At 40.0% G+C, this 14,584-nt stretch overlaps 1 protein-coding gene across 1 annotated transcript in view; it reads left to right on the forward strand.

Annotated features, from left to right (window-relative positions):
* Positions 1 to 14,584, forward strand: part of MTCL1 (microtubule crosslinking factor 1) — a 106,563-nt gene that overhangs the window by 64,900 nt on the left and 27,079 nt on the right. The window contains exons 6-9 of the mRNA XM_059836088.1: positions 258 to 413; positions 8,501 to 8,623; positions 11,474 to 11,704; positions 13,345 to 13,533. Of these exons, the coding sequence (XP_059692071.1) occupies positions 258 to 413; positions 8,501 to 8,623; positions 11,474 to 11,704; positions 13,345 to 13,533 (699 nt within the window). The remainder of the gene's footprint in view (positions 1 to 257; positions 414 to 8,500; positions 8,624 to 11,473; positions 11,705 to 13,344; positions 13,534 to 14,584) is intronic.

Consider the following 14,584-nt stretch of genomic DNA (forward strand, 5'->3'; position numbering starts at 1 on the left):
CTCATAACCAGTGTTTGCATTCTTTTTTCCTCTCTTTCTCTTTTTTGCTTTTCAGATGTTTCAGCCCATCATTTTGCTCATCCTCATTTTGGTTTTGTTCTCTTCACTTTCTTATGCTACTGTATTTAAGTTGGTTTTTCTGTTCACGCTTTTCTTTGTCTTGTAGTTTTTCAGTCGTCTACCTTACCCATTTTTGTTTTCTTTATTCCCTCCTGTCCTTTTGTTTTTTTGTTATAAACCGCCCATGCACCTAACAGTTCAAACTGAGGGATCAGATGGAGTGGCAGCTCAAACAAGACCGTGGAGAGGAGCGAGAGATTCACCACCAGCGAGCCACCACCGACCCACACCGCAGAGCTGATGGAGACATTAAACTCTACAGGCCAGGAGACAAGGGCTGTTTCAGTCTAGAGGTCAGCAAAGCAGCCCATCTTACTCACTGCCTCCTGCTTGCTTAGACAGGAGATGAGTAACAGAAGCCAGGGGTTGGGGGAGTAAATTGGACCAAACACAGCACCCCTGTCGTGAAATTTGTGGTGACCTCTTTTCCCCCTTACAGTTTCAGAGAAGCAAATTGGTCCTGACTTTGGACTCATCACCCTGTTCCTGGTAGCTTTGCTAAGTGGGAAAATATGGCTCAGGGACCCACTACACTTGAGTATAGTTATGAAAGATCTCTGGAAGAGGTTGTAATACTTGATGTGAGATCACGCTTCCAGGTTTCACCACGTTGCACATTTTAAATCTGGAAAGTCTACAGATAGAGACTGCTTTGCATTTTGCCTGGCAGTAGTCTGCGCAGGAGAGGGTTTGATGCTGGTGTGCGTGGTGATTCTCAACAGGGAACACAGCACCCTGCAGTTTCAAAAAAAAACTTATTTAAAGCAGAATTCTCCATTGTTTGGGTTGTTGAGTACTTTTCCATCCATCAAAAACATCAATCAGTTTTTATTTAAATCTTCATCCATGCAGAGGCCATATCTGCCTCAGTAAACATCTCCTTAGCTGCTTTCTCATGAACATAGATTGTCCAGTCACTGCAACTGGTCCTGAAGAAACCAATTTCTAATCTGTCTCCACAAAGGCGAGCTTGGAGCACTGAAAAACTTTTCTGCTGGCCACTGGGAAGCCAAATCCACCTTGAAACTGTGGTGGTTAGAGTAGCTTGTAGTGAGGGATGAGTTTTAGTATCTTTTTAATTCTAAAGACCCACGCAGAAGCCTTAGTATATCTGAAAGCCCTAACTGAGTCTGGGAAAAGGAGGGTGCTGGCTCGAACAGCTGCGTTTATGGGTAAGTGATAACAAGCACTAGAAAGCAGGGGTAGGAAGAAAAAGCTTCAGGGCAGCTGATAGCCAAGCAGCACAATGCTGTGTTGAATATCAAAGGGAGAGTGGCCCTTCATCTTAACGCACGTAATTCTTTGCTGGTTTTGTTCTGTTTGTTTTAAACTATCCTGACAGTGCAGAGTTTTGGTAGTATTAGAATAATTAATTTATTCAGCAGCTCCTCTTTGAACTTTTCACTTTTACCAGTGCTAATAAACCTCAGGAAGGATATCTGATAAACCCAGGACACTGTAAGTCTCTCACTGAAAGGTAAAGTCTTTCTTCCTCAGCTGTGAAATGGGATGATGAGGTAGAAAACCCTTGCCGTTCAGCGTGGATCCTTTTGCAATTGTGTTGGTCAATAGTTACAGCAGATTAAGTCAGAAAATGATGACAGCAAATGTTTACAATATTTTGGTTTAAATTCTGTCACCTTTATTAATGCCCCCTTACCTTAGATCAGCCTCGTTATTATATTAAGTCCTGTATATGTGAGCCCTCTATTAAGATTGGGGATTTGGGTAATTTTGGCACAACATCTTTTTTTCCTGTCCCAGGATGGGATGATATGTAAACTGTATACAGCAAACTGTGTTTAAACAGAGGATGGATAGTTTTCACACCATAGCCTGACAAGGAACGAGTCAGTAATTATAATCAAAGGTAGAGAATATCTAGCTGAAGTCCACGTGTGCTCAGAAGATGAGCAAGACTGGGGTTTAAATGGCCCAACCTGAGAAAATGTTGAAGTCTAAGGGGTTAGTTTCAGTCGGGTTTACTTAAGCAACAAAGAATATTAGACTGCTTTATGCTGAAACTTTTCAGTGGGTGGGCACCAACTGAAATCTTACAAACTGTAATAGTCACACCCAAGTGAAGCAGAAGATTCCTCCAAATAATTTTGTATGGTATCATTTTTAGTCTTTTTTAATTTCATACACTGTACTAGCAATAACTACCATTTTTTGGTGCCAGATGAATGAGCAGGAAAAATATTATTCACATACGAAAGGGGTTTTGTTATTACCACAGAAATTTCAGATGGAGACTCAAACATTTCAATGCCCACAGCAGAGATGGCTACACATAAGCCATTATCTGCTTTAACTTATGAAGTTAAAATATATGCACTGGTCAGTGGATAACATTGATTGATGATCTTCTTACTGCATATGGACTTTCAGCATGACAACAACACATTTCATTTTAGTGTGGCAAATGTTTTCTTTTTAAGCAAGCAAACCCATTTTTAAAAATAATTTTTGCCAAGCTGAATTTCAAACGAAAAATATCCCAAGCAATGCCGAGCAGCTTCCATTTAGCCATTTCTCCTATTTTTAAAATGAGCATCGTGGGAGCCTAATTGTTTGGTTAAATACAATAAATGCAGACTGACTTGTGCTTGAAACTACCCTGTAGCCTAACTGTAAACATCTGCCTTTGTTTGGGCTTTGCACCGCAGTTGTTAGCGCAACAGTATTATTAGAATGTATTTGCATGTTAAAGAGGTGGGTTAGAGTCACAGTCCGAGGGAAATTATATATTGAAATTGCCTTAAGAGCAGGGCTTTGTTTTCTTGCTGAAACAAGCCATTCAGCTGCTGTTGCAGGAGGTTGGAGCCCATTGGGGTGGATGTTCGATCCATTATTCATGATTTTAGCAGAGCCAGGTTATGGTAGGAGGGGGAACTCATTCTTTACCATCCAAAGAAAAAGCAAGTGAACAAGTGAGAATTGCCCTGACTAAAAGACATGGAGGAACTAAACAAGGTAACACAACGCTTCATGGAGCAAACGCCCGGCACAAATCAAAGGATTACTATGGCAACAAATGGAAACCGGTGGGAAAAACGGTAAATAATTTTTCATCTGGTGAATTTTACCCTTTTTACCAAGGGAATAGCCATAAACCAGAGGCAGCTTCCTTGAGCATTCTCCTCCTGTTTATTCAGAAACAAGAAGACATTCTGTAGAAGAAAAAATTCACTCTTTCAAATGACCAAATATAGTTTGTTGCAGTATTTGATACCTGATGCTCTAAAATGGAGCTGTATCTTGATTGTTCCTTCAAAGGGTATCAGTTCTGCCCGTACCTGAGTAAGTATATATCACCAAAGGCAACAGCACTCATCTTTGCATTTCAGATTTGGTTACTGTGTTTGTTTTCATATGTGGCTTTTAACAACTTACACATTTGCTTCTGTGTAGAAAAATGCCACAAAATCTCTGACGCTCCCAGGTTATGGAAAAAGAACCACTGAAGTAAATTAACTTAAAAGGAACAAGTTGTCACCAGAGAATCAAAACAAAAGCAGATAGGCTAGAGAAGGTGAGAGCATGTCTTAAAAAGCAAGTCTTCCACAAGGTCTAGTAATAACTACAAAGAGCTCACACTGAGGAATAATTTCTTCTAGGCTGTTCTTAATCTGTTCATCATTTTTCTTACTTATGATGCCCATAAGAAATATAAAACATCTCTATTAGTGTAAATTAATACCTCGGTTAAGTGTGGACCAACCAGATACAGTGATGTGCAAGTTAGGTAAGTCACAGTACCACCTACTTTGAATCAAACCTTCTGTATGGATCCATTTTGGACATACAAGGAGAAGCATGGTCTATATTTTGAATGTTCTATTTTTATCTGGTTTTGGAGTATCTGTGCTCCTCCTGTGCAATTTTCGTAATCCCACGTTAGAGCTTTTCAGCTGGATGGCTTTCACAGCAGCTCCCAGCCTTGTGCTGAGAATTTGCACATCCTTTTCTCTTGCCCTTACTTAAGATTTTGTTTTGCCAGAAAAGAAACAGTGAATGTTTTATACATTGTGACTTTTCTTTCTTCTGTAAAAAAAAAAAACGAAACACCAAACCAACAAATGGGGACCACATAGAAAGTTCTATCTCTTAGTGTCTGCTATTCCTCCCATTCAAAATTGTGGGAAAAAGAAAGACAAACTGGTGCTGACAGTATTCCTTCCCACCAAGATTAGGGGCAGCAAGAATAATTTACTTTGATGAATTGTAGTCTTTCTGGCTATGCAAGATTCTGTAAAGGTTGACAATATAATGGCTTAAAAGACCCTTTATGATGTAAATCTGGATATCCCAGTCCTAACTGAACTCTCTGAGATTTTGTATAGTATCCATACAATGAGATGGATTTTTAAAGAGCTGGAGCAAAGTTTTCTGTGTTTTCCCAAAATCAGAGACTCTGCATATAAGCACAGACAAATAACCAGACAACTGCCTATTGTATACTAGCAAATGGAATATACGTCATTTATTTTTAAGGCGTGAGGAGAGGAGGACATCTTCAGAAGCAGCCTCTGAGATCAGTTAGATGTATATTGCATGTAAAAAGGCACTGGAAGTTCTTCTCTGGTCTGGTTGATTGTATGCATGCAATGGTCAACTGTCACATGTGAAAAAGCAGTTTTCAGACTGCGTGGTCAAATATAAGGTCCAAATATCAAAGCATTGTAACATAGCATTAGATGAGCAGCAAAAAATGTTCATCTTTTTGCTTTCTTGGAATTGCACACAAATGCTGGAGACCATCTTTCTGCCATGCCTCCTCAGGCCTTATTTTATTCCATCCCTCCTGAAAAGAAAAAAGCTAAAAAGAAAGATTCCATGAAATTTGATGTTCACAGTTGTTGCATATATATCAACTAGGTTTGCAGGCAAATTGAGATTGCAATTAGCTATGGTAAAATGGAGAAAGCAGACAAGTAAAACCCAGCTGTACCTCATGGTGCATGGCAATCATGTCAAAACAAGTCATGGCAGAAATGTGGGATTATGTGAGCTGGAAAGTAACCTGAAAAGCCATCAACACACTGAGAAGGGCAGAAAGGGGTCAGTGCAATGAGTGAGCGGTGGTGAAGCCCCCAAAGTGTGGATGACTTTTCTCTACATATCCTCTTGAGGTAAAGACATCACCATGGATTAGCTTGTTCTGGAGTGATAACAGGTGAGAGAAAAGGACTCAGCAGAAGGATTTGGCACTGCCTGTCCGAGAGGATGGGAGTGGAAATGGATCTGGAAATGCAATAATTGGGATTCATGGGAAACTGTCAAATTCATGGGAAACTGTCAATTGGTGCAGATGAAGTGCAGCTGCTTCTGTGGCACTGTGATGGAGCAGCACTAGCTTGTAGTTCCCATTATAGTGTGTTTGTATGTCTTGTTGTAGTGAGTTTGCGTCTGTTTCTGTGGTGTCGGTACGTTGTGTGGTGGCTGTCACATTCGGGGTGTTTTCCGTTCCTCGTGTAGCGCGTTTGTTGAGAACAAAGGAGACAAAGAATGGAATTCAACAGGTTATCAACTTTTGTGTCCATTTTGTAGCAGTGTTGTTTTCCAAAACAAAACAAAACAAAACACCATACCACACCACAGTTGTGCCACAGACTACACCCTGCTGATTACATGATAGGGGCCTGATATCCACCTATAAACATATAGACATCCATCAATGCAATGCCAGGTACCTGAACTGCATATACAAATTTCACATGATACATTTCTACACCTTCTTTGTTCAGGATCTAGATGTGTAGCAGCAATCTATTAGGCATTTAAGCAGCCTTATCTCCCTTGATTTGAGCAGTATTAATCCCAATGCTTCTGGTAGAAATGACATTATATGAAATTACAGAGTATGAAGTGTCCTTAGGTTGCATTGGAAGGCAAAAGGTGTGTGGCTCTGCATTCATGCATTAACTGCTTTTCAATATGTTTACTTTGCTGCTTATAAAAATCTATCATCATTAAAGAGGCAAACCAATTGTAAAAAGATTTGCACTGTCTAGTGTGCATGTAATAGTCTATCTGCCTTTATGACATATTTGATCTCTTCCTAGTAATTCCAACAGTTACCACATAATCCCAGTGCCCAAGTTTCCTGAAACTTGGCTTTGCATGGGCTGCATGTTTATCAAAAAATTGCATGAGTTTATTTGCAGACATAAGATGTTGTCAGTATATACGTAACTATGTGATTCCAATTAATACTAGTCTAAAGTAGAAGAAATGATCTTTTAGCAAATCATTGTTCACTGGAAAACACAAGTGGTAATTTTTCCTGCTCTGATTCAGCTTCCAGTTTCAGGAATCCCAAGACCGATAATACTTCTAACTATCTAAATGTGTAATTGTGTGACTGTAAGGAGAGTCATATTAAGATCAGCTATGCTTCTTATATATTTTAAATTAACAATGTATGCGTTTTTACACGAATCATACTGTTTCCATTTCTGGAGGCACATAAGATTTTTTTAAGTGATTACTGCCATCAAAAAAGCATTGCCATGTTTTATCTGTTTTCACCAGATCGACTTGGCATGATTTTGGCTGATTTTGAATTCATAAAGGAACACACATTTTTCTAAAGTACACCTGAATTAACTAGGTACATTGGTTCTTATTTACTATTTTCCTAAAGAAGCCGGATCAGAATAAAATAATGCAGAAATTTCTGTTAAAAGTGATTTTTATTTTACTGGATGAGAAATCTAAACTGATATACCTGTGCGTAACCATCTCATGATTTGCAAACGATTGTGCAAAACTGGCGAATCCCATTGCAAGCAGTTCTTTCCAAATGATTTGTGAGACCGAATTTTGGCCTTGTGCAATACAAAATGTCTGCAGGCATGTTAAGGTAGATGATGGAATCGATAAGGCTCTTGGTCACTTTATGTGTACCTTTCAGAGGGCTGGAAGTGTCTCTTCCTCAGGTACAAAACAGACATGCACAAGTCAGTAAGCAAATCAAGTAAAGAAGGAACTAACAGGGCCCGGGAAGTGTATGTAGGGTGATTTTCGTTGTTCAGTGGAGTATGGTCCTGTGGGTGGTTTATGGGATATTTCCATCTGCCTTATCTCCTTTTTCCCTAGAGGAGGAGGGGAATGTCTATTCCAGTGACCAATACTTTTTGGATAACCAAAAGTGTCCCAGCAAGGGCTGCCGTGGCCCAAACAGTGGCAGCAGCTGGTTTTGCTCTCTGGAAGCGAGAGAAGTGCTTGGGGAGAGGAGATGGGTGCCAGGGCTGATGCCAGGGGGAAAATGGCAATGCAGCCCCTGAGAGCTGTGTTACGTCCTTGCAGCTGCTGAGGTTGGAGCGCGCTGGACATCGACCAGCAGAGAATTTGGGATTATGCTTTGAAGCCTGAAGTCATCCCTTCTTTAAATGAATCTTTACTCTGGGAAGTAGGAGTTTGGTGCTGTAGTGTTTTCTGTGGTCACACACGTGAAGAGGATGGCATCTGGCCGAGCATGGCCTTTGTACAGACAAATCAGTCCTTGCTCCAATGCGAGAAACACAAAATGAAGGGCACAGAAAGTTCTGATCAGGAATATAAATGCCAGAAGATTAATTAACATAGTATAAATAATGAGGTCCTACTCTGCTATCTTGGATCTTTATTTCTGAATTAAGTAACTTTCAGAAGTAAAGCGGATGGGATGCCAAACTTAATGAGAACATAAAATTGAAAGTATTAAGATTAAAATAGTGTTGGACCGGAAAGGGGAGGTACTTAAGCATTTTGGTCAGATACTTGTCAGGCTCACACAGCTTATCACCGTGACATTTGTGGAGTAATTATTTTGAGTAGAAATCACAGAATGAAGTCGACTTGCGCAGAGAGCTGTCCTGTATCTGAAGAAAAAGACCTTATATGCTTAGTTGGTTTAATAAATGCTATCCCATTAACTGCCTAATCAGAAGTGTTGCAAATAAATAAATAATTAGGTTCAATATATGTGCATTAGATGCATCTTCTGCAGAGATGTTAAAATTTTATAGCTTTGATTATCATAAAGAAATGCGCCACCAAATACGTGATCCTGTAAATAGGAGCTTGTCTGGCAAACGTCATTGATGGTGCGCTGTCTCAGCTACTCGAGTGCAAACCCAGAGCAGAGGCCTGAAGAGAATATCCAACATGTAACATCAGCATCCCAGCTTTAGTTTTCAGAAGCAGCTACACAGGAAATTCCCACACTTATTTAGGGCATTGCTATTTATTTGCACACTGTGCTTTGATTTTAACTGTTGGTAACCGTGAGTTGTGCAGATGTCTGTCCTGCAGTTCTTTTCTTTTTTCCTTTTTTTTTTACACCATGGAGACACATTTTCTACTAAACCTATCCCTTTGTCCTGCTGATCAGCTCAGGGATTCCCATGTTTTACTTGTACAGAATGTATCGATACAGGAGCTTCAGGCTCAGCTTGAGCAGGAGACAAGACGTCACCGAGAGGAGCAAGAAAAGTTTACAGAAAGGATCATCCAGGTAAATACGAAACCCGCCTGCTTGGAGAGTCGCGTGACCATGACGTGTGGCGTGGACCTTGTTTGTCAGGACCATGGAAACTTGTGTCCTGATGGCTGTGCCTGTTTGACCTCATCTGAGTAAATGAAGAATATGGAAGTTGGGGAAATGTAAACTCAAGGCTATTTTGCCACTTTGAATCTGTCTTCCCTGCTTGATGGATAGAAGTTTTGTCCTCCCTTGTGTGGGGGAAGTTGAGGTAGAGATACGAAATATTCCATGGGTAATTATATAAGCCCCTTCAGCTCTCCGTGAGCTGGGGAAGGGTGTGTTTGATCTCTGGGAATGCAGTTTGGCTCTATGCCTTATTCTGACCCCTCCTAGCCCAAAGAAAATCCAGCACTTCTCTGAAGTTGGAGGAGTTGTTACACACTCATAATGGAGACACAAATCAGGACTTTTTTGTATTTCTCAGTACTCCATGCTTCCAACCTTCTTATTCATAACTGGTGAATACATCATATTTTGTTACAAAGGCTCCCCCTGCTCATTTGAAGGCTGGAACAGATTAGTCAATCGTTTTGTGATCAAGCTCCTAAAGCAAAAAAAATCTGTTGCTAATTTTTGCAGGCGTTTTGGCTTTTAACTGAAGTTTTCTTTTTAAATTTACTTCATAGACTAAATTCAGCATAACCGTTGCATACTGTAAAGCATTTTTCCTTGTGCGAGCTAATCTCATTATGCCCAAGTGGGTATCTCTCCATTTTTTCATAAGTAGCTTTAATTTTTAATTGATCTCCATAGGAGCTTTCTCATGGAGGCTTTTGAAGGCAACCAGTAAATTGATTTCCTTCCTAGTTGCCTTGGCCATGAAAGCTTTTTGGAAGCTACGCCTGCCTCTTAAAGTTCTTTTCTTTTGCAATAACTATCCATTGAAAAAGCATAATACTCTATGAAGCTACCTCCACCAGGGTCTTCTGCAAGAATTTGTGACCATGGGGACTTAGATCACAACAGCTTGTAAAAACAATGAAAAATGCAGCAAAATCAAAGCTAGCTATTCATGTTGACAGCCAGTAGAAATAGAAGAATAAAAGCATCTTCTGGATTCTTCATTTTTTCCAGATGATGCCCATCCTGTTGATATTGTTCCTTTTTTATCATCTTCCAGGATTTCTGGTGGAAATGACTCAGATCTTTGTTGTATTTAACCGTAACTTCATTTGGTGGAAGAAACTGCATCAACACAAAATCTATTTGTTTCTTCCTGTAAAAATTAAGTTTAAAATAAGCTCCTTTTTTACTATTTCATTTTTAGCAATGTTTATGACATCAAATTGATGTGTGCTAGCAGTGTACAATCTCCATGAGTGTTATTAGGAGTTAGGTGTATGTTTTTTGGGCCTTTATAGCTACTTTTGTTCCAGACTACTTTTAAGCTGCATTTTAAACCCATTTAAGCTAGCAACTACTGTAAATATTTTTAATTTAATCAGGAACTTTTTAAGGCATAGCGTAGATGCTGAAAATTTGCATCATGCCAGAGCACATCATTTAAAGGGCAGGAAAGTCCTTAGTAAACCATCTGGTATGGACCAGTAGCCTGTGTCAGAAGCTATGTTGATTGTCAGAATGTTGCCATGAAAATCAAGCATATATTTCTTAGCATATTAATTGCTAGGGGGTCCATGCTCCTGAAGAAGAATCTCTGAAGTATTCTTCATTCCTGTATGAACATTGTTTGTTGCAGGGTATCGTCATACGGTTTAAATCATTGTGTACCGTGGCTTTCATAGATTTCATCTATGGAGCTGGTCAGCGAAGGGAGAGGCTGTTGTTCCGCAGAATGGAAAATAGTAGAAACTGGCATCTGTAAGCAGTGGCTCTGTACTCATTTTCCATCTGCCTTTTCTTGATCACTGTGAACCACAGTGTGGTTGAAGTGGAAACACTATGTCATCCATGCAGAATATGAGATGTTGTCCAGCTAACTTGTACAAGTGCTGTTGGGCACAGGTCATGCCATGGTTTGGTTTTGACATATTGAGGGAGAAGTCATGTCTAAAGAATAATGTTTCAGGTGGCCTTGTGTTGAAACAGATGTCATTATATGTGTGCTCCAAAGAATGAGCTTTTACTGGTGCTTCTAGTACTGAAACTGAGACATGTTGAATGCCAAGTTGCAACCTATTCCTTTCTCTTCAGTTCCTGTGTGTGTCCCTGATCTAGTCATAGCAGAATGAGAAACTGTTGACTGTGAGTCGTTAAGATGCCTCCAAGTATGAGCTGTGAGAAGTGAGGGGCCAGTAGTTGTATTTGAGATACTGGATGTGGTTCCCTAAGAAGCGTTGCCCTTCCAGAAGCAGAGGAAGATGTAGCCACAGAGGAAAGGATGCGTCTGTGGCTGGGGAGGGAAGAGGCAAGGATAATATTCCAGGTTGTCTGAAGGGCAGCTGTGGTCCCACCTTGTAGGAATGACTGTAAATGCATTTAGCAGGTGTGATATGTGCAGCAGGGTGGGGTGGTGGCTGTGCTGGGAACATACTGCAGGGATACAATCAAGAGAGGGAGGAAAATATGAGTGGTATAAAATGTTTAAACAGCGGCAGAGGTCTCGTGCATCTTTAAAGTAAATATCCACTTCCACAGGAGGTTACTTGGATATGGTTATCTAAGCAAAGCATATCAGCTGCTGTCCTCTGATTGCCTCAACAGTCATAACTGCTGAGGAACTTACTGAGCCAAACTCAATAGCTACTCACTACTGATGAAAATTAGAGATTTCAGTTTGTCTCACCCAACAAAGTACAAGTCCTGGAGACCAGCCCAGGACACCACCCCATTGACATGGTGTCTGTCGTTCCATTAAAGCTGGAGGAGGAGCATATGCAGACCCTGCGGAGGAAAGACTTGGAAGTGCAGAGCTTGACTTTGCAGAACAAACTGGAAGAGAAGACCTGGAGCCAGGAGAAAAGTCTGCTGCAGCAAGAACTCAGGCATTTCAAGCAGGACACCTTTCTCCTGTATGTCAAACTGAAGTGGCTGCTGAAACATTGGCGGCAAGGCAAACGAATGGAGGAGGAAGGGGAGGACATATTAGAGGTAACTGTCCCACCTTATTAACCCAATGAAGTTGCAAGTGGTGGGGTACTGGGTTGTCCCTTCTTTAAGTGTAGAGTTTAAATATGATGTGGCATCAGCAACTTTATAATTACACATACATTTAAAGAGGGTACAAATTAAACCTGAAGCCTTTTCTTAAGTTGGCTTGTGCTAAAGTATATTCTGCATGATATGTTACAGATCACCATCTTTAAATCTAAACCCTTAACTAGTACAAATATCTGGTCCTGAAAAACTCTCTCATAGTAAATGAAAGTTTAATTAGGTCTCAAAGATATGACTCCTGAATAATTTTTGGAAAGAAAAAAAGCGTTAGCGAGATGATGGAGTCAAATCTGTTTAGATGGGTTGAGTGCTGTCTTCTTTCTCATCGTGTGCATAGTGTTCCTTACAAAGCCTTCAGTAATACAGATGGAGGGAAGCTCTGTTTTCATGTTGGCAGGAGAATTATACAGCTTCTTGTGGGAACTTACAGTGAATCATTCTTGTTTGTTCCTATTCTCCATACACACGTCTATCACCGTCAGCAGCAGTACGCCAGTAGTCATCATGGTGATTTTCCAAGTAGTGACTAAATTAAGATCAGGAATTTCAGAAGTACATAACAACCTGGAATCCCCAAGCTGACACATCTCAGCAGAGGTGTGATTGCCAGCCAACATGCACTGTGAAGAAAGGTGCTGCTAAATTGTGTCAAGTTGCACATCCAGAATTACCATTTGCTTTGGAAATCTTAACTAAAGAAAAACTAAGTTAAAAAAAGTGTTTGCCCATTCTGACACTTTATACAAAATTCTTGAGAATAATAGATTTATTTTGCAGGTTCGTGCAATTCTGAAACCATTTGTTAAGGCACTAAGTAATTTGTCTCAGTATTTCTGATACTTACATGCCTAGTGTTTTTCAGTGTTTGCTGCATTTGGCAGTGCAAGTAACCTTTCATGTCTGGTAGGAGTATGCTTAAGTTGAATACTCCAATGTTTTGTATTCTTAGATAAAGGGTAGATGAACATCTTTACCTTCATCTGCTGTGGTAAGTCAGTCTGCTGTGATGAGTCAGAAACAAGAGATGAGTAGCTATTTAGAAATAATTTGCTTCTGCTTTCAACAGTACTAATTTGCTTCTATGTAAACTAGCTCTTCTTTTAATATCAAAATAGCTTTCATTTTTTCACTGTTTGGATTTTTTGACTCATTAATTCATAATCAATCCACTTCCAGTCATTATTAGAGTCATGTGTTTTGCTAATGCATTATAGAGAATAAAGTGCTAGATTTGGATACTTCCGGATCTCTGTATCTTCATCAGACAACACATCAGTGTCTTGTATAGTTTTTCATTAATGCATGATGGATTATATCCATCATGCTACATTACACCCATCTTCTCAGCTGCATAGATCTCCTATTTTGCAGGTCTGCATAGTATTGTGTTCACATATGCAACATGTCATATATCACCCAAAGATCATTTCCTGTAGCCTACAGAATAGAAGACAATATATCCCACCACAGAGATGGGAGGGAAGATAGTCACTTCACTTAACTGTTAAATAGATTTCTGTCCCCTGAGGTAAATGGCAAAAGAGTGTTGATGTGTCCCATCTCTTGCATTTTAGATCGAGCACCCTGAGGCCCTCCCAGACTTTGGCATTCAGTCTGAGCAGAAGGCTGATGATGCAGAGCGAGAGGAGGAGGAAGAGGATGTTGTGTTTGCACTGACAGATTTCTCCCAGCATCCCACCATGGAGAGCACTGATCATGGACCACAGCTGCAGACTGCAGAATTACTGCAGCAGCAGAAGCAGGTACTATACAATTTGTATATCAAGCCCTGGGAATGGAAACTATGGATTTTCCAAGGGAGTTCATTTTCTTCTGCTGGTGTATTAAATCACTCAGAATCATACTTGTAAAAATACTTCTAGCTACACAGCAATTACAGTGGATTTCATCCATTATATTTATATTTAATCAGGAGCCACGTGATTACTGTTCTGCTGTTGGCAGATGCTATCAGTGAAAAATCCTATTTCCTCTTGTGGCTGTTCGCCCAGAAACATCTATCAGTATGTGATGGTTTGCAGAATTTACATGCTCCTCTTGCCTGAGCACATCTATTATATTCTACTGTCAAGCTTTTAGCAAGAAGAGATTATTTTGTTTCCTTTAAATAATTTAAGAAACTAACACATATATTTAATGTTTCCCTTAGAGATGACGGGAAAACAATGCAAAAGTTCCTTCCTGTTACTGGGCTTGGTTTTAAATGCCTAAAAGCAAATCATGCTAACTTTTCCCTGACATCTCCTGCGCCCTGCCTGTGTGTGTCACAGCACTGCCATATATCCTAGCTTTTACCTTTGTGCATTTAATATACCAGCAGTTTTAACAATAATAACAGAAAACATTCAAAGGGGACAGACTTAATGTTTCCAAGAGTTCTTCAGGAGCATCTTCTTATATTTTTAAAATGAAAAACATTCAGATGAACGCATCCTGTTACGTGGAATTATTTGCAATCATAAGTAGAATGGAGCAAGAATTCTGTGTAAAACACAAATTCAGTGAAAAACGTCTTGAAGCTTTATGCCTTATGACCCATCTCGATCTGGGCCCTTGACTTGGGAGCCTGCTCCACAGCGAGAGCTCTCAGACAAATATATACTCTCTATGACCACATTACTTTGCTGGGCTCGCTGCAGGGTCTGGGGATTGTGTGTGTCTTTGCATTTCAGTTCTTCGCCTTGAATTTCCCAGACTTTCAGAACTATATACAACCTGTTTGCTTATTATTTATATGGTCTAACAGATAGGCAGCAGGCAACAGTAAGTCTCTATCCTGTAATAAGGTTAGGC

Source organism: Gavia stellata, chromosome 3, assembly GCF_030936135.1.
Source record: "Gavia stellata isolate bGavSte3 chromosome 3, bGavSte3.hap2, whole genome shotgun sequence".
NCBI classification, from domain to species: Eukaryota; Metazoa; Chordata; class Aves; order Gaviiformes; family Gaviidae; genus Gavia; species Gavia stellata.